Genomic DNA, 20,569 nt, shown 5'->3' with positions numbered 1-20,569 from the left:
GGCATGGCAGAAACTGCTATCAATTAGCTTTCTAACACTGTACACTAAGAATGAAACACGAGCAGGATTTTTACAATGAAAAACTGGTCTAACTTACCCTGGCTAGAAGTTATCTACTTGAATTATTATAGTCCTCTTGTGTCTGTCTACCTGTTGAAATCAGGAAATGTGTTTTATACCCAGCAAGTCCTTGATATAAAACCAAATTTTCCCTTCCAGTAACAAAGTTAGCAGACTAAGTTGAGCTTGCAATCTGTCCAGCAGATCCACCCTATTCCCCAGCACGGATGGTTGCTGATCCTGTTGAAAACCTCATCTGCTGTAACTCCTGGTTGCTGGGGTTCTGCATGCTATGGATCTCTAGGGCTGAGGGGGGAGAAAAAGCTTGGGAAATACAACCTATGGCATCGTGCCCTCAGAACCTGCCAGATATCTCAGCGAGAGCGACTGTTCCTTCAAGCAGAATTAACTCCTGCAGAATCCCCTCAGCAGCTGGTGCTGTGCAGCTGCAGGGAGCCTGTTAGTGGCAGCTTGGCTCCTGAGGGAGAGTTTTCATGTAGTGTCCATGAAAATGTCAGTTTTCCCCATGTAGGGGCGTTGCCATGCTTTCCATATGTTTACTGGGTTCCTAACTTACGAACAAGTGTCTAGTGCGATGCATGCCTGTGACCAATACACTGCCTTGGGATTCTCTGCTTATTAGAAGTATTATTTTTCAAGTGAAATGCTCTATTCAGACAAGGATTCTTGTTTTGCTTTGTGGATTTTGTAAAGAAAGAAATTGAATAAGAAATCAACGACCTGCCTCCTAACTAGCTTAATCACAGACACACACATTATTGGCACTTGCTGGGAATGCCAACAGTATGAATGAAGGGCTTAAAAAGAAATACAGATAATTTTAATTTGTGACTATCTTAAGTCCCCCTTGCCAGTTCCCTTGGTTTTATAGTTCAATTCTCCTCTCTCTCTTTTTTTTAATGGGTTTCTATTTCCTGTTTTGGTATAAAGACCTATATAAGGAACAGAGGGAAGTGGCTGATTACAGAGGGCAGTCAGTTGATTTTATGTCTCCTCCTGTCACACAATAAGAAAAATAAGAAAACATTTCTTTTCTTTAATCTCTTTCACTTGCAGTAACGTAAGGTGCCAATGGTAGGTATAGGAGGAGATGGTTTCAGTGAAAGGGATGCTTTCTTTTCAGTGAAATTCCTCATAAGGGGACACAGCCAGTCCTGCTGTGGGCAGGGTGTGGTGGGAAGGAATCCTACCCACCGTCTGCAGCTACAAAGATTCTGCATGCGAGCTGCTGCATCCTAATGGCTGTACTAACCTCCCTAGTCCCACAGTGGGAGATCTCTATTTGGAGCACAGCAAGCAGCTCCACCTCCACCCTCACATGCTCCTGCAGAGTGGATGCACCCTGTGCAGTCTCCTCTAATAATGCCCCGTCTTTTCGAACAACCTCATTTCCACAGCCAGTAGTATAGCTTGTGGGGAGGGAGAGACACCAATCCCCAGTGTCAAATCAGAAGTGACACCTGAATGCCAGCCCCCAGGGAACCTGAGTTGCTGCCATAGCCTGTATTGGGAGAGCTTGAACTGAACAAGGAGGTAAGTGCTTGCACAAGTGCTGTACAGCCTGCACAAGGAGGTAAGTGCTTCTCCCCTGCCTATGCCACCCTGGGCGCCAACATTTTAAATGACACTTCTGTCCACAGTCTTCAGGACAGAGTTGAGAGGTTTGCTTCTCTCTGATTACTCATTTATTTTGAATTTTTCACAGCCTTTATGTTCCTTGAGGTCTCCTTCATGTTCTAATTTTATTTTTTTTCATGTTGACACAGGTGAAATTGGTTTCCCTTCTGTATAACCCTCCTCCTGAACAATGGCCCTCATTCTGAAATTTCTTCGGTCATGTGGCCACAGTGGTGAAACCTCCCTTATATTCTTCCTGCAGCTCCTGCTGCTCATCTAGCTGCCAGGTCACAACTCCCCTGCTGCAGCTTCCAGACCCAGTTGCTAGGCAACATTTTTCCACTCCCTTTCTGTGCAGCCTGCCTGCTCCAGGGCCCCGTTCTCAGAGCAGGCAGAGACAGAACCGCCATTGCAGACACACACATTTTGTACATTTGCTCCCTCCTGACTTCCCACCCACCTTTCTGACTTTAGTGGTCATCCAAATGTCCATCACCTTTTACCATTCCTATACTTACTATGGCGAACAGAGATAACATGCACTGCAGGCAGGATTAGTGCCGTACCTGTGACCACTCAGAAACAGCAACAGCTGCAGAATTTAGTAGCTCACCTGCATAGTTTGGCTGCTTGAAAGGAGTGTTTTTGCATTGCACTTTATAATTTGCCCTGGGTTCCAGATGATTTTGATGCAGCTTCAGGTGTTACATTAAACGCGTAGGGTCAAATCCTTGTTTACCTATGTAAGTGGCACCTAAGTGCAATTCTGTTTTACCCTGTTCAAGTTACTGAAAATCCATTAATGTGTCTACTTTTCTAACACATCATCTTATCCTTCAGTCTTAGTCACATAAAAGCAGCAAGGAGGAGGAGAGGAGGAGGACCCACCCACCTTTTCCATTAACAGTTTTTTAGGGACATGTACAGGGTGATACAGGACAGGAATTAGCATCTAATTCTGCTAACATGCTTAGGTGGAATGGAATCTGGCCTTTAAGCCTTAAATATGTTTGGTCCTGATTATCATCCTTCATCCCTTGATTCAGTAAAGTTTACTATCTACAAAAATGCTCACACTTAAAATTTTCAATTTAAATGGAAGGTTATTTGCAGCTGGTTGTTTAGAGGGGAAGGGTTCTTGCCTCACTTCCCCCGTATTAAGGAGCAGAATTTTTGACTTCCAGCCTCTTTGGTAACAATGCATAAGATAGGGGGAATCAATTCAGTTTTTCTTTTAGATCCTAGTTAATGGTTTTATGGATAACAATTATTAAAAATATGTTTTTGTTTGTAACTGAACATATATCAGTGAACCATGGAACCATACAATGCCATTTTTACAACAACTTTCCAGCACAGAACCATGATTAATATTAGTTGCCTATACCACTTATTGTTATAATGATATTAAAATGTTATATCTACACAGTGCTTGTCTTCCTCAAGGGTACATATGATACTTGATGGCATTTCTCATAGCTGTGCTATGGTTAAGATTGACAGGGACTTCAGTTCTAAATATCTTCAGATGATGTTCATAATCACAATGTTTAAATAAGCACTCAGGGGTCAGGCTTGTCAGGAGAAAAGTCATAGTACAGTCTAATTCTACTCAGGCATCTCAGATGCTAAAATAAGCCCTGTCTCTCAATTGCATAACTGTTGAACCCCACATTCAATTAGGGGGGTCAAAGGGGTTGAAAACTTTAACTAAAGGAAGGCACTGAGATCTTGCCTTGTAAAGACTGCATTAGCCAAATTCTGCTGAGGTTTGTTAAAAGGCTTGATGCACTCCCACAGGACTTGAGAGCTATTTGGCTAGAGCCTGTTAAAAGACGGGAGTAATGTGTTTTTCTGCCATCAGTAAAGATGCTGTTTACTTTGAAAACAAGTAATCAGGACCAATGGTCTTTTACAGATTTTTTTCTTTAAAAGAAGCTGTAAACTGTTGATTTGAATCATGGTAAGGAACTTATCTGCTCTTGGTTTTTGGAGGTTTTTTTTAGCTACTAGCAGAACAGCTCCTTTGAATCTAGCAAAAAGTAATTTCCCCATTTATGCAAGATGCTAGGATAGTGCTATTTGGAAGCCATGGAAGGGGGATATATATGAACTGTCTGACAAGAAGGAAGCTATGATTCATAGATTCATAGATATTAGGGGCTGGGAGGGACCTTATAAGATCATTGGGTCCAGCCCTCCTGCACTGGGGCAGGAAAGACTGCTGGGGTCAGATGATCCCAGCAAGGCGGGCATCAAAATGCATTTTGAAGATTGCCAGGGTAGGTGACTGTACCACCACTGAGGGAGTCTGTTCCAGACCCTTGGCATTCAAATTGTAAAGAAGTTTTTCCTTGTGTCCAATCCAAAGTGATCTAAGTCTTCTCTTCTCCAGGCTGAACAGTCCCATATCTTCCAGCCTTTCCTCGTATGACCCGCTCTCCAGAACTCCAGACCTGGACATGGCCCTCCTTTGCACTCTCTCAAGCTTCTCCACATCCTTCTTGAAGTGTGGCACCCAGAACTGGATGCAGTACTCCAGCTGTAGTCTCACCAAGGCTGAGCAGAGCAGGAGGATGACATCCTTAGTCTTGCTTGAGATACATTGGTAGATGCATGCCAGTGTTTGATTTGTTCTGCTATCTGCGGCATTGCGTTGGTGGCTCATGTTCATTCTGTGGTCTCTCACAACCCCCAGGAGTCTTTCAGCTGTGGTGCTGGCAAGCATAGCACTACCAAGCCTATAAGTGTGTTGCGGATTATTTCTCCACAGATGGAGCACTTTACATTTCTCCAAGTTAGACATCATTAGGTTATGATCCACCCACCTTGCAATCCTGTCCAGGTCAGCCTGTCCTTGAGCATGACCACACTCTCCCATAATTTGGTGTTGTCCATGAACTTTGCCAGTATGCTTTTAATATCTGAATCCAAATCATTGATGAACATGTTAAAAAGTACTGGTCTGAATACTGAACCCTGAGGGATGCTACTGGTCACCTTCTATCATGTTGACTTAGTTCTGTCTATTAATACTCTCTGGGACCTACCTCAGAGTCACTGGACTGTAAAGTAGTCAAGGCTGCATTTTCCCAATTTTACTATCAGGACATCATTGGAGACAAAGTAGAAGGCTTTTTTGAAGTTCAAGTATATGACATCACCTCATTTCCTGTATCCAGGTGGCGAGTTACCTGATTGTGGAAGGAAATGAGGTTGGTTAGGCATGATCTGCCTGCAATGAAGCCATGTTGGCTGTCCTTTAGAATATTGCCTTCTGTTAGTCTATCAATAATGGATTTTTTGATAATTTTTTCCAGGATTTTACCAAGGATTGAGGTCAAATTTGTTGGCCTGTAATTCTCTAGGTCCTCCTTTCTCTCTTTCTTGAAGATAGCCACCACATTGGCCCTCTTGCAGTCTTCTTGGACCTCTTCCAAGTGCTATGAGTCCTCAAATAGCTTTGCCATAGGTTGGGCAATGATATTGGCCAGTTCTTTTAGTACTCTTGGATGTAGTTCATCTGGTCCTGCTGACTTGTATATATTCAGCTTCTCAAGGTATTTCCCCACAAGATCTTCGCCAACTATGGGAGGGTGATCACCCCCACCTTGATCATCTTGTATTCTGTCAAGCAGGCTAACGCCCTTGGACTGGTGAAATACTGATGTGAAGAATTCATTTAGGAGTTCAATTTTCTCCCGAGTGTTGGTTATCAGCTGTCCCATTTCCTTCATTAGAGGCCCTAAGCTTCCCTTATTTTTTTTCTAACTTCTTACATATCTAAAGAAGGACTTTTTGTTGTCTTTGATTCTGGTTGCCAATTTGTATTCAGTTTTGGCCTTTGCTTTCCTAATCTGCTCCCTACAGGTGTGGTGATTTTTGACTTCCATCACTTATAAGATTCTCTTTTCAATATCAGGGGGTCCATAACTTCCCTATTCAGCCAAGGGAATCTCCCAGCCCTTTTGCTGCCTTTTTTATGAAAAGGAATGCACTTCCTTTGTGCTCCTAGGATTGCTGCCTTAAGGAATGACCTTTCCCATTGGATCATGGTCCCGCAGGGCCTCATCAACCAATCTTCTCTCTGATGATCTCTACTCTGTGTTTACAACTGACTTTTAATTAAAGATTGATAAAATTCTTGGTAGCTAATTTGTTATGTAAGTGAGGATGCCAGATGTGCAGAGTAAAGGATGTTTTCAGATACTGCTGCCTATAAATTACATTAAGTGTACTGCTGCTATATTATCTGTTTTGATCCATTTATTTGACTTGCTCTGTCTTTCCACAAGTAGTTCAGTTGTTAATCTCATATAGATAATAAATCGGTCCCTTAGTCTTCATTATTTGGTTAAGTGCATTGTTTTATGCACTTTTTTTTCCAACTCCAATACTGAGATACTCATTTTGTAGATTTAGAAAGCTTCGTAACCAGACATTTATCTTTGCTAAGTCAGGACACATCTTTAGTGTTATAGTAAGAAGTCCCTGGAATAATTTTTGCATTGAGAAGGTAGAGGAGAAAATTATTTTAAAAAGACCAGAACATTCCCTTAAGAAGCAATTTCATACTAGAATATTCCACCTAATATCAAGCTGACTGTTCTTGATGGAAGACATCATTCAAGCATAGATGTCAGAGAGGGATCCATTACAGGTCACTTCATACAGGAGAGCAGTTTAAGACACTGTCCTGCCATTGGTCACCCTATAGTTAGGGTGCTATAAAAGAAACTGGAAACATTGTTACCTTCCCCATTATGGGGACTGTGTATGACAATAAGACATGAGGATCTGGCCTTGTGCTTTTTTCAAGTAGTCATTAGGTGTGAGCTTATGTTCATTTCCAATTTGAATACTTGTATAGTGTTTTGCTGTTGTGAGAGAATGAATCTTAAGTATTTTATAGGGTAGCTAGATTTTTTTGTAAAGGACAACCTCTCTAAAAGTAGGGGGTTGTAGTGGGTTGTCCCTCCTTTAGCCCAACCCAATAACCAGCCGTCATAATAGCCAGTTAGCTCTTAGTTCCAGTTTCTAGTCTTTTTATTTACAAGCAGCAAGCTTGTTCTCACAGCAATATAAGCAAAAGTACAAATAACAAATAAAAGTAAAACCCCTGGTCTTTCCTCAGACCAAGAGAGAGGAAGGCAACCTAGGCACTGTACTTTCCCCTCAGCACACCAGCCACCTACGTCTCCCCTCCCTCAGAGCTTTTAACTTCCCCTGAGCCAGCCAATCATCCCTGTCAGCTGGCCCTGTGCCACTGGGCAGACAGGCTATTATCCATTAACCCACTGCAGCTGGGCTCCAGCCCCTGAGGCATGAACCCTGTTACAGGGGTGATTTACTTAACTTCTTTCCCTCACCCATTACTCAGAGATTATTTTGCAGAAATAATCTGTTTCTGCCTTAGAACAACATGGCTACAACCTATATCCCCAAAACATGGAAGATATCATAATTAGACTTTTTTCAATGAAAACTTCACTAAGCAAACACTCTTGCTTCAGCCCTTTGTTCATGGCAAATTTGCATACTTGCAGAGCAGCTTCTTGACAGCTGAACTTCCCTACCCAGGACAACCATTCCATCAACCAGTTCTCTTGTGCAGTATGAAACAACAAAAAAGAAGCAAAATTCAACATCCTGCTTGCCATCAGATACATTTGAGGTAAATAGACTGCTCCAACTTTTATTTAAGCCTAATTTGCATAAAATAAACTTTCCCACCCAGGAGAATTTATACCATCCTCCAGTTCTCCTGTTCAATATGAAGTTTTGCTTCCACCTGGGAGAAATTTTACAATCTTTGCATTCTCCTTTGCCTGAGAAAGGGCATGTGAGCCCAAAAGCTTGCAAATAAAAAGGTTTTTTTACAATTATCTAGTTGGTCTAATAAAAGATATTGCCTCTACCATAAGAGTTCTGACTGCTTTTGCCTTAAGACCAACATGCCTATAACCTATAACCCTTTGTCACTGGACTCAAGATCTCTGTCTCCAGCATGCTCGATGGCATGAGGAGAAAAGCACCCTCCTCAAAAGTCAGCCCTGTTTATGTACTTTTAGCACAGGATGAATATTTTGACAAAAGAAATATGATGTTTTGGCAAAGCAGAACATGGGGCAAGGTGAGGCTTTTTCAGGTGTTAGTGAACACCCACTCTTCAGGAAGTATGGATACCACCTATGAGGCAGATAGTAATGAAAAAAATGTCATTGAATTTTCCTTTAGTATGCCAATAATAGCTCTTCTTGTACCATTTTATATTCTCCATTAACATTTTATGTGGTTTTAGATATTCTTGAGTCAATGTATTTTAAGCTTTTCTGCTTATTTGATGGAAGTCTAAATTTGACTGTTGCTGGTCTTATTTATATTATTATTAATTAAAAACTCAATGTATTTTTTAAAGTGACTGCTGGGTTTTCTCTGGAGAGAGACTTTGCAGTGATCATCTAGATTTTTTTCGGCTCCAGGCTATATAACTTTAATGAACTCACAAATCAAATATGCAGGTGTCTTGCATAGAGACCTCTCATGTTGGATTTTCTGTTCTCTTTTCCCTTCCTAAGGTCTTGTATACTTCCTTTCACACAGTGCTACTTACTCTCTCCTTTTTCTGTTTCTCATTGTTCATTGTTTACTGTTTTTCTTTAGCCCACAGATGAAGATATTATAGTTACAAAAGGGTATATGCACAATTGGAAATGGTGGTCCATATTTAGTATACTAAAACTCAAACATCTCACCTTTTATGTAACATTTGTAAATTAAATACCAGTATTGCGTCATGCACTATTCCACATAATAGGCACATAAGTGGACTTTGGTGCCTAAGTATGATTCTAACCCACCCTGCACAGGTCCCTGAACAATTATTAATACAAAAGGTAGGTGACTCCTCCTACTCTTTGCTGCTTTTTTGTCACTCAGTCATAAGAAAAATACGATGGTGTATTAATTGATTTTCAGGTATTTGAACAGAGTGATATAGAATCATACTTAGGTACTTAAGTCCATTTAGACAGCCAATAGATGGAATGGTATCTAACTGACAATATCCACATATTAATGCCTGCTAGTTGATCCTGAAAACTAACATCAGAGAGTTCTGTTGACTGCTGAGGATCCCCCGCTGATTTTTCTATCATCTACAGGATTGAGGCCTTGTATTGTCCTCCTTCTAATAGTGTAACTGTATTTTTCTCATCTTTTTGCTTCTCTCTGTGTCCTGTTGGTTGTCCCTCACTATTTTCTTCTCCCGTGTGTGTCTCAGTTCTTTTGTCTTCATTGTTTATATACCTCTTATTTCTACACATCTAAGCTGTTTTGTTCTCAAGGGTACAAACTGGCCTTACAGATGGAGAATAGCATCCCTGCTTCATTTTGTAGTGACTATTATCTTCAGTGAAAGTACATTACAGTAATAATGGAATCAGACTTCTTATCCATATTGCATGGATTAGTTAAGCTTTTCAGATATTTGGTTTGGTTTAGTTAAGATTGAATAAGTATGTATGCAGGTATAGATATGTATATATGCATAATCCATATTAAACTAGACTCTGAAGTATACGTCTCAAGACTGAAAGTATTTAAATACTTTATTTAAATGCTTCTTTTAAATATTTTAATGTGATACCTTTGAACTGAGCATATTAACTGCATTTATGGATAGTTACCACTAGTAGATATTTACATTTCTTAAAGTATTAGTTTAAAGAATAATTAAAGGAAGATTATTAAAAATAGCCAAGGGAGCCATGTATTTAGTTGGTGAAACTGAAAGCAAACAAATTTGCTGCTGAAGGATACCCAGTTGTTCTAGGTTTTGGGTGTCATCCCTCTCTCACCAATTCACATCAAGCTTGTGTAGTGCTGCTCCTGCCTACACTGCTGCTGGGCATTGACATACTGAACAAGTACAATGACTTTACCCTTTGGAACCAATACTTGGAAGTTATAAATTATTCATAGTGCATGACCTACAGTAATGGCTTTGCCCTACTGTACTGGCTCCCCCTGGGATTCTGGACTATGCATTAACGCAATGAGAAATCACATCTATTTTTCTTCCTTTCTCCTCTTATTCCTTCTCTTCAGGGTAGCTCTTCCTAGGTTTTTTGGCAACCTTTTTTCCTCTGCTACTATCAGTAGTGACTCCTGATAGGGCCTCTGTAACTTCACCCTCTCAGAGTGTATACCTTCCTGACTCCGGGCCCATGGCTCACAAAGTTCTCCTGTGACAGGCTGAGCAGTGCCTCTCCTGAGGAGACTTGGGTGACATTTTTTAACTAAAACATTTTTTCAATAAAAAATGCAGATTGGATTACATTGCGATATCTTGTCTATTTGTGTCAGTGTTGAATATTGGTTGGAACTAAAGATTTTTGTTCAGCTTTGGATGCCAAAACATTTCATTTGATCCCAAATTATTTTATTTTTACTTTTTAGTCTCTGTAAATTTTGAGAGAACACTTCATGAATTTGATCAAACTGACTTTTAAAACTTTTTTTTCAGACTTGCCAGTAAACCTAATAAGCTATTATCCACTCATCTCTTTCCTGACTTACCCCTGCCAGCATCACAGGAATAGTTTTTTCTCTCAACTCACTCACTCCTCTCTTCTCCATCCCAGCCTCAGGCCATGTGTTCTTTGGTGTCCTCTTCATGGGCCAAGAAAAAGAAGATGCTGCTGGGTGAAGGACAGACATAACAGTCTGGATAAGGGAGGAGATATGTTGGTGAAGTAATTAATGAACAAATGACTGAAAGAGAACGCATAAGGGAAAGAGTGGAAGTAGGACGGGAGTGACAGGACATATGGGGGGTGGGAAAGACAGAGAGATGAGGAGACATTAGTGATCAAAGTGATGGGGGGAAAAAACAAACATAAGAATAGAAAACCCAAAGAAAGTTGGAGAGAGGATGGGGAAAAAAAGAAGAGAGCATTTGAAAGCATTTGAAGCAGAGTCCCAAGGGGATGTCTCAGTGAGTGGCCTGCCACAGAACTAGGAGTTTATAAGGGTTCTACTCTGTGTCTTGTGGGCCTGCAAACCTTGGATGCAATTCCCATCACAAGTTCAGTGCAGCTCTGAGCATTCATACCTGCCACCCTCTCCTTTGCTGTACCTCATGTCTAGTTTTTACTGCTGCTTGGAAAGAACCAAATAAAATAAATCTTATTAGATTATACTAGAAAATAATATATCCTCTACTTGAAATCAATTCAACAACAGCCTGAGTTGCAGCCTCTATTTTTCTAATCCTCTCTTCTGCTCAATATTATTTTCACAGTTGCAACCCCTGTTGTTGTGACACCAGCAACTGGTTTGGAGATTTTTGGAGAGTCGTGAGGACCTCAGACTTCCCAGAAAATCCTGAATTTTAGGTCAAAATCCTGGAGTTAGGCTGGTACTTGAGCATGCAGCAACTCTTGTTGAAATCTGGATCCAGTTTATTATAGGAATATAATATGATTGCATGTGCATGCCATCTAGTGGTGGCCATAATTAAAGCAGCTAGTAGTCTCTTACACAGGAAATGCCACTTTTTACTTCAATAACCAGGATCCTTTAGCAGGAAGTTAGGTGTGGTCTGTTGAAGGAGAATTTTAAAAAAAGGGGAAAAAAAAGGAAAAAAAGAAAAGAAAAAGGCATGATGGAATTTTAGCTGCAAGCTTCATGGTGTCATTCCATATCCACATAAGTGTGAGATTCTACATGGGTAATGCATGTTTAATTGTTACCTATAGTATTTATATGGGATTCTATATTTTTTCTGTCATTGGCAATAAAATTCATGAGGGTTTTGCAGTAGGATCACTTTCATATTCCTTCTTCTGCTACCAATTTGTGTATGTTCCAGCAGCAGTTTTCTACATAACATCCATGCTGTAGGTGCATTTGCCTGTAATTGGAAAGTATGCTTCACAGATGTATTTGCATGAGCTAGTGGATATGTTTGCATTCATGCGTGTGCATGTGTGAGTGCACCCGCATGTGGGTAGGGGGAGATGGTTAGCTATATGATGAAGAGGAAAGGAATGAAGGAGAAGACTTAGTATTACCTTATACTCTGAAGGCTCTATAACCATGAAGCCACTGCAGCTGTGCTGAAGTGATATATATATATATATTCTTTAATTATATATATATATACATATATATATATATATAATTAAAGAATGCATTCAGGTTGTTTCGTGTAATTTGAAGTTGCTAATTACTCCTATGGAATATCAATTAGCATATAAGCTGTTAATCTGCTGTTACATTTGCTTTATTTTTATAAGCAGCATGCTTATTTAGAGCCCTGATAAAAGTATTGAATAATATGTCAGTGATTAAGTGAAGGATTTCAAGTATCTCGGCGTTGGAAAATATTGTCTATTAGCCATTTTTGGCAGAAGCATAAGGTAGAATTGAAAGGAGATGGTACTGCTTTTGGTACTGAAGACTGTGCAAACTATATACAATTTCAATGGTGACAGATAATAATAACCCATCTAAAGTTATAGCATCGAGTGATTTAGATCAATTTTGGTTATTACAGAAATGTTTTCAGTGCACAACATGTTGCCAGGCAGGAAATCTGAGTACAGGTGCCTCAGCCTCTTTCCGTGCTTCCTGAGCTGGCAGCTCTGCAAAGGCAGCATACTTGTCCCTGAACAGAAGGAGCACATCACATCACTATCAAGCAATCCTTTTGGCTGATAGTTTTAAGTGGCAGTGATGGGCTCCAGAAGGAGCCATTTCTGGGTGTCCTCTCCAGAAGAAGGGTTGATTTGTGATAAGGTTTTTCAGGTGATAGTGGTATTGGTTGGTTGTGATAAATGCCCCCACTCCTTGACACTTCACTGTAAACACAATTTAACTGTGAATTCATTTCAGTAAATGTGCTGCAAAATATCCACCATATCATTTGTTTAAATGATCACAAAATTCCACTGGGAAAAGAAAGGAAATGGGGATCCTTTGTATTTAAAATTGCTAATCTATTACTTTTTAGCAAGAAATTCATTTAAAATTATTTTTTTCTAGAATTGCTGCCTTTCCAGATATATACAAGAGACCAGATGAAAAGGAAAAGGGTCTATCTTGGGAGTGAGAGACTGGCTGGGAGGGAAATGCATGAATGAATCAGCTTCATAGCATACTGCTCTTCAGTTATAATAATAATAATTTAAGAAGTTACTCTGCAAAAAATTCTATAAAATTCTATCCCTTTAAATTGCTTGAGCAGTGCATTGCTCTAATATTTTTGTGTGGTTTTTTATATTTTTAGCAGTTTTTTATGTGAGAGGCTAAACAGAAATTAAGAGGTGCAGGATGAAAAGATGGCACAATCAGTGCTGGTACCACCAGGACCTGACAGCTTCCATTATTTCACAAGAGAGTCACTTGCAGCTATTGAACAACGTATTGCAGAAGAAAAAGCTAAGAAGTCCAAAGAAGAGCGCAAAGATGATGATGATGAAAATGGACCAAAGCCAAATAGTGACTTGGAGGCAGGGAAGACACTGCCATTTATTTACGGTGACATACCTCCAGAAATGGTGTCCGAGCCCTTGGAGGACCTGGACCCATACTACATCAATAAAAAAGTAAGTAATTATTAAGTATGCATTGAGGATCTTACTGATCAGATTTAAGTATTAAAATACAACAGACCCTTTGAAGGGCTCCCTCTCTCCACTACTTTGGATACAGTCTTGCAAACACTTACTCTCTGGTTATAGCTCTCCAACTGTTGACTCCCCATAGTGAGCACAACATCTAGTAATAAGGGTTATAGGTATATGCAGAACCAAGGCCCAGGTTTTGAAGAATGCTCCATTAGCTTTAATATAATGTCCTCAAAGATTTACTCTAATTGTAGTTTTCAGTATATTACACATGGGAGAATGGCTGAAGAATTAGTATACAAGTTATTTTTAGAGTGTTGTTATTTCATTAATCACTCCATTATAAATGTGAAAGGAGCAAATCTTCAATTAGGGATGTCAGCCTTTTCATTTTGAAAACCATTTAGAGGCTGCCTTGATGGGTCTCTTGCTCATTTTCTTCACTGTCACATAGAAAACAAGGGTTTTACTACTAAGCATTCTCTCATTGCCTGGGTTGTAAGGAGCAGGAAATGCCTCCTTCCCTCACTCTACACTCTGTTGAGAGAGTGTATCTCTGTTTGTTTGTTTTAATCCTATGATGCACCACAGGGGACAAATGGAATAATACAGAAGTTCTAGGACTCTGGGGAGATGGCCCCAGGGTTTTCTCTGGTGTTCTGTATTTCTGAGTGCTGTACCGTTTGCAATGGGGGGAAACTTCCAACAATTCAGAAGAAACTCCTCTAGCTCAAATGTATGGAATTTTCTATCTTCATGGTTTTTTCTTATACAGGAAAAAATGTAGCCCCTAGGATTTAGCTAGTTCTTTTTGAAAACATATAGAAAGCTAAAAGTAGAACCTCCAAACCGACTATTGTTAGGAGTCATACATGAACTGAGAGACTCAGTAAGCGTAGGAGTTTCTGCCCTGTCATCAGTCATTTTCTCCTCTAAGACAACAAGAATATCTAGGTATATACCATGGTGAGCTGCCGACAGGCAGCAGATGCATTTTTAAAAATAAATTAAAAAAACCCAAAAAGCCTTGACCTTATAATGCTGCTCAGTGCGGCATTCTGAAAGTTCACATTGTCATGGGTAAATGGGGATCTATATTTGAAAACGAAATTATTTGATTAGGATTAAATACTGCTTATTTTACTGAATTGACTAGTTCTGCTGAAGCTCAGTAATGCTAACCATATAGGACCCAAGCTTGTCATCAAAATAATCATGCCTTAGAAATCAGAAAAGTAATGGTTATGATTAACATTAAAATGATATAACCTCCTTTTGATTTATAACTCAGTTTTAAATTGGCTGTCTTAGTGAATGACAATACAGTTGTCAGGGACCAAATCATATTTTTGATGTATGGTAGTTTCTAGTACAAAAATAAAATCTTTACATATGAAGAACTTTCTCAGAAAATTTTCCTGGATTTCCTCTGAATCTCCAGAGTTTGTATATTTAGGTCAGGCTTTATTTTCATTGCATAAATATATCTCAGTTGGACAGGATCACACAAAGGATTGCTTCAAGAGGGATTTGGTTTGAATAAGGGCAGTAGAAAATGAGTGAGGAACTCAGATTTTGGGGCAGAAATCAAGGATAAAATGATGAGGTACCTAGAGAAACAAGGAGAAATATGAAATGATATGCAAATTGAGACATTGCAGGTTCACTAAGGACAAAGTAAATCAAAAATAAAATCATGAAAGGGTAGAAATACAGCTCCTGGAGTCAGCAGGGAGCTGAGGGCAAGGCTTGGTGAAGGCAGTAAAAGCTGTGGCAGGTGAATTCTGGTGTAGGCCTGGTTTGTGCTTCCAGGGTTTCAGCTACAGTGTTTCCTACACCTGTTCACAAGGCATAGCCTCCCCTCTGATCCTAACTGATGCAGAATGTGGCCACTGGCAATGCGCATGGTTCACTTGGCTTGTATCTCCTTTGGGATCTCTACTGCTGCCAGCAGTGCTAGCTAGCTGGTCTCTCTTACAGTTGAGGAGCATAAGCTTTTACATTCTCCTGTTTCCTGCATCCTCTCTCCCTCCTCTGAGCTTACCTGAGCAGAAGCAGTGTAAGCTTGGCCGCAAGCCCATGTAGAATATAAATCTTTTAAAGACTTAGCTGTGCACAGCATATTGAGTAAAGGCTGAGCCTTCTTGGATAATTTGGATTTAAGAAAAGATTTTAATTCAAATGCATTCCCTTTAAAAATGCCATTTAGTGTGTGTGTATATGTATATGTAGCTGTATGTGAAAATACGCAACCAGTATAGATAAGTTGTGCTATACTGTACATGAATTTGTAGACAGAGGGCAGAAATTGAAATATAATGGTTAGTGAATTGTGTGGTACTTAGCACAAATCATGCAAAATCATATCATATGAAAAATAGATAAATTTGCAGGCATAAAAGCCTCCCAATGCAGCCATTTTTAAAGGATTTTGCTATGTGCGAGGAAAAGATGGTTCAGCTCCGTGAGTATTATATCCATAATTTGTTGAGCAACTATGTTTTGAGCAACTATGTTTTCCTTTATTTTAATGGGAGACAAGCTTTGCAAACCAGCTTTGAAAGTCAAACTATCAGTACTCCCCAGCAGCAGTATTTCATATGGTATCAATGAAGGTAGCTAGCATGGAGAATGCTAATGCTGAGGTTCAAATGATACTCACAATTACAATTATGTTCAGCAGGTGTGTTATATGCTATACTAAATGACTAAAGAGTCAAATATTATGCTTCATTAAATCTATCTTTGTCCTAAGCCAACATAGATTATTTGTATTTTCTGCATAAAGTTGTTGAAAGGGTTTTGGAGAATTCACTTGTGAAAGTTCAGTTGGCAGCTATGCCATGCATGAGGGGAACCAGGGAAAAGGTCAGTTGGTCTGTGAGGTTGTCAATGGGTGTAGAATATGGTAACTATAATCAATGATAAAGTGCAGAACTTAAGAATCCAAACTGTACATATACTAAATGATGTTTTTCATTTTTTATTCCTTTTCTAGACTTTTATAGTATTGAATAAAGGGAAGGCAATCTTCCGATTCAGTGCCACTTCTGCCGTGTACATGTTAACTCCTTTCAATCCCCTTAGAAAAATAGCTATTAAGATTTTGGTACATTCATATCCTTTTCAAGTGGTTGGTTCAAAATATTAATGAATGAAATCCTGCTCTTTTGTTTCAGTATTTAAATCAGTAGCTGTCTGCATGTCCCAGGCTGGGTATGATACACAACACTCTGTCCATATTCTTGGTACTACTTCTTTCCTCTGTTTCTCTCCCATCTCCTTCTCTCATTTCTGCTCCTGCTTTATAGCTTAGAAATGAATCATAACATGATGATATTAGAAACAAAGTAGCCTTTCTTATTTCTACCTGTTTTCTTTTTCTTCTTTCCCTCCTATTTTTCTCTCTCCTTTCTTCCTCCTCCTCTCTCATGCTGTATCATTTCCATCTTTTCTCATTCTTTCCCTTTTTCCTATAACTTCTTCATATGCTACAGGTATATTGTTTAAATTTCCACAAATTTCTTCAACAGTGTTTTGTATTAAAACAATCTAAACTTTGATTTCAGATTTTATCTTGCATGAATATTTACAGAAAATCTGATTATTATGTTTTCTCTCATTCTCTGAGTCTGATCATGGCTGCAGATGGGCAAATTAATAGGTTTCCTTGAAATCCTTAGTTTCATTTCAGATTGTGTGTCCATCATGTGTTTTTATCAGTCTTTTTTTCTGTTGGCCATAATAATTTTCCACACTTTTATTCTGGAAGTACACTTTAGTCACCAAGAGTGCCTGTACATGAGTGTGGAGGCTGCTCCAATGCGCTATAATTACACTGTGGTGGAGCAGAAGCAATTAATTGAGTCTGCTGGAGCATGCTCCAGCAAAAGCCTGCATCTCATGTATCAGAATCACTGTGCTTCAAACTGGTGGGGGGGGCATCGAACAAGCTTTGGTTCAAGCACCCCGCCACCATTTTGAAGCGTGGGGATGCTGATGCATGAGATGTATCTCATGTATAGTGTACATTGTGGGAAAGATATATATTGTTTATTTTTCCATTTATCTTTGGTGCTAAATAGGTCTGTGTGAAGCTTCAGTTACTGATTCAATTTGGTAGAGATTCGGTCTGATTCAGTGGCCAAATCTATGAATCTGAATTGAATTAGGAGACCCTTTAATCGCTCTGAATCAAACTGGAACCCTCCGAATCGATTCAGAGAGATTTGAAAAGATTTAACAATTTGGACATAGACACAGCTGTAAATGTTTATTCTACATATCTCAAGGTACCAGGCAGCTCATGAATGCTAAGATTATGGGGTGGACAGAGCGTCCCACGGGGGGGAGACAGTGTACTCGGCAGCAGATCCGGAAGTGATCAGAAGCACTTCCAATCCACTTTCCCTTCACCCCCCTGGCTCGGCACTGGTGCCTCCCTGGTCTGGGGTGGCACCCGGGGTCCCCCCATGGCCAAATGCTGAGCCAAGAGGGTGTGAGGGGGAGCCCCTGCTGCGTGCTTGGTGGTGGACCTTGAAGTGGACTGAAGTACTTCTGGTCTACTTCTGGGTTTGCTGCTGAGCATGTGGGGAAGCCCCACACACTCCTGTGGGACGCTCCATCTGCCCCACCATCACAGCATTCATGACCTCCTTCTGGTACCTTGAGGTATGTAGAAAACACACATAAAGGTGTGTCTATGACCGAAGCTGATTCTCTGAATCAGCACTGACTCTTTAGATTCAGATTTGGCCGAATAAAATTGGGACTGTGATCTGAATCAATGAATCAAATCACTGTCCCCGATTCGGGTCGAATCCAAATCCGAATTGAATGTGGCCTGTTTCACACACCGCTAGTGCTAAGGCACTTCTAAAAAGCAACAGTACAGCAGGAACCCACAGTATTGAGAGGGTATTTTTATAGGAGCCAATCATGACCCAATATGCAATGTGTTAATGTACAACATTCTCAAAATAGATCATTTTAGATTTATAGAAATCCTCCTCCAGGTTGGTGCCCTTTCCATTTTTCTGTTTGCAAGTATAAATTTATGAAGTATTGTAGCAAATAGTATTCTGGGGAAAAACGTAATTACTTCAATTGAGCAGGATGATTTTGAAGAGGCACTATATGCTTTTTGTGCCTTCTTGCCATGATATTTGTGAAGCCAGGGATAGTTAACGTTATAAAAATTCATCTCTTGACAATAAAAGAGTGCACAGAAAACTCCAGGAGAAGAGCCACATGGTATTTCCCACCTCTTCGGCTTCTATTCCTATGTAGGAGCACCATCTGTACTTACATTTTGAGTCAGAGAGGCATCAAGTTAAAGTAGCTCTCAAAAAATCTTTGTAAAATGTAACTCTCTGCATTTCCTTGGTGATACTGCCATCATGTGGCTATCACATGCATCATGTATCTGTCTCGTATTTTTATGTTAAATATTTTCATGACTTAGGTAAATTTTGACTCCAGATCATGAATGGTGCAAATCAAGAACAACATCATCAAAGTGAACAGATATTGAAGTTATTCTGGAGTTTACTATGGATTAGTATTATGCAAACAAAATTTGGGTCCCAAATGGCTTATATTGTAACCAGTAACAGATGTAGCACAAGCAAAGGCAATTCAAGTTTCTCTTTCAATCAGAAGCATAATAGTGTTATGAAGAACATAACTTTTATCTGATTTTTGTCCAAATATGTAGACATGAAAGACTGGATTATTGTATTACAGTGGAGGCACCCCCTTTTTAAGTCACTCATTTTTTATTTCAAAGAAAAAAAAATGTGATAATTTTTAAAAGAGTAGGGCATTCTTTATCTCTTTCAGAGCTTTTGATTTTCAATGCTTTATTGTTCTCATTTGACTAAAGATCAACAATAAAGCTATTTACCTTGAGCATGAACAGAACAATGAAGAAATTAATAATGCTTCATACTGAAAGTTTGCCAAACTGTAATGTCAATTTAATATTATTGCAATTAGATTTGCTGATGTTAAGTTCCTTGACTATAACCTACATTATTCAGCATGCTTATTATGTGCACTATTTTGACCAACTGTGTATTTATGACCATGAGTAACCCTCCGGATTGGACAAAGAATGTAGAGTAAGTTAAATGCATTTTATTTAAATATATTGAAAAATATTAAATGAATTTTAGATCAGTGGCTTTATATTACTCAAGCTGACATACTGATAGCAGGCAATCTGTGATATTGCTGCTGGTTTACCCTGCCTAGTGTAACTAACCTGACTTTAAAAACATCATTTTATTCATTACTTTCATTTTCTATATTTTCAGTTTATTTGAAAGAATCACAGGTGTGTGTACAAAGGAATACATCAGCCTTTTCTGCAAGTACTTCCCATTGAGTTCAGTAGAAGTTCTATGCTTGTAATTAAGATATAAAATAGTCCCTTTTCTCCCCATCTAGTATTCTCAAGGTGTATCCCTCTCTTCCCTCTCCCACCTCCAATGTGTGGTACACATCATATCAATAATTAGACTGTCTTTAGGACTCTTATGTCTCCTGTACACCTTTGTATGGGCCTCCCTTACCCTTAATCCAATAATATTTATGCAGTAATTAAGACATTTACTTATATGAAAAAACTAATAGCAGAAAGTATTTGATGGAATTGGTATTACTGGAGGAAATATGAGAGAGAGAAGGATTGTTGTGGGTGGTAACTACTGGGCCAACTGTATAACTGGGGAGCTTTTACATACCAAGTACCGTTCCTCAGGTCTGAGAATGAAGCAGATAGGACAAAGTCCCATGTGAAACTCTATATGTAAATAGGAGTTTTATATAGACCTTTGTTCTATCTGATATTCAGCACAAACTGTTGTCTTTTCTCTTAAGTGAGGAAGTGTACTTGATACCCCAGAGATTGTCTATACCCCTCCCAACCATACAGTTGGTCTAATAAAAGATGTCATCAACAAAAATCTTTGCCTGTGATGAACTTTTAATTATTCTCCTGCTATTTAACATCTGGGGAAAAAAAGGAAGAAAAGGATTGAGTACAATGTGAATAGCCACTAACCAGTTCTCCACAATACAGCCATGTGTATGATTGTAGTCTATAGGTTCACAGGTTGGGAGGACATGCTGCTCTCCCTTTGATTTTTTAATGATGTTATCTTGATTGTTTTTTTCTGCCATTACAGTACTTCCTATTTTGGACAATATCCAGCTATCCTTGATGTTAAAATCAG

The 20,569-nt window shown here is 39.3% G+C and overlaps 1 protein-coding gene across 2 annotated transcripts in view; it reads left to right on the top strand.

Annotated features, from left to right (window-relative positions):
* Window positions 1-11,294: 11,294 nt before the first annotated feature.
* SCN2A (sodium voltage-gated channel alpha subunit 2) overlaps window positions 11,295-20,569 on the top strand; it is a 99,439-nt gene continuing 90,164 nt past the window's right edge. Inside the window, exons 1-4 of one of the 2 annotated variants that reach the window (XM_090045591.1) lie at window positions 11,295-11,431; window positions 12,992-13,310; window positions 16,330-16,448; window positions 19,364-19,453. In XM_090045591.1, coding sequence (XP_089901717.1) covers window positions 13,044-13,310; window positions 16,330-16,448; window positions 19,364-19,453 — 476 coding nt within the window. In that variant the 5' untranslated portion in view covers window positions 11,295-11,431; window positions 12,992-13,043. Of the gene's footprint in view, window positions 11,432-12,991; window positions 13,311-16,329; window positions 16,449-19,363; window positions 19,454-20,569 lie in introns of those variants that run through there. The other variant, XM_090045590.1, reaches the window with a different exon arrangement.

The sequence above is a fragment of the Crocodylus siamensis genome, chromosome 4 (genome assembly GCF_052110815.1).
Source record: "Crocodylus siamensis isolate JL-2025a chromosome 4, ASM5211081v1, whole genome shotgun sequence".
Classification (NCBI taxonomy): Eukaryota; Metazoa; Chordata; order Crocodylia; family Crocodylidae; genus Crocodylus; species Crocodylus siamensis.
This window is presented reverse-complemented; position numbering and strand designations above follow the sequence as displayed.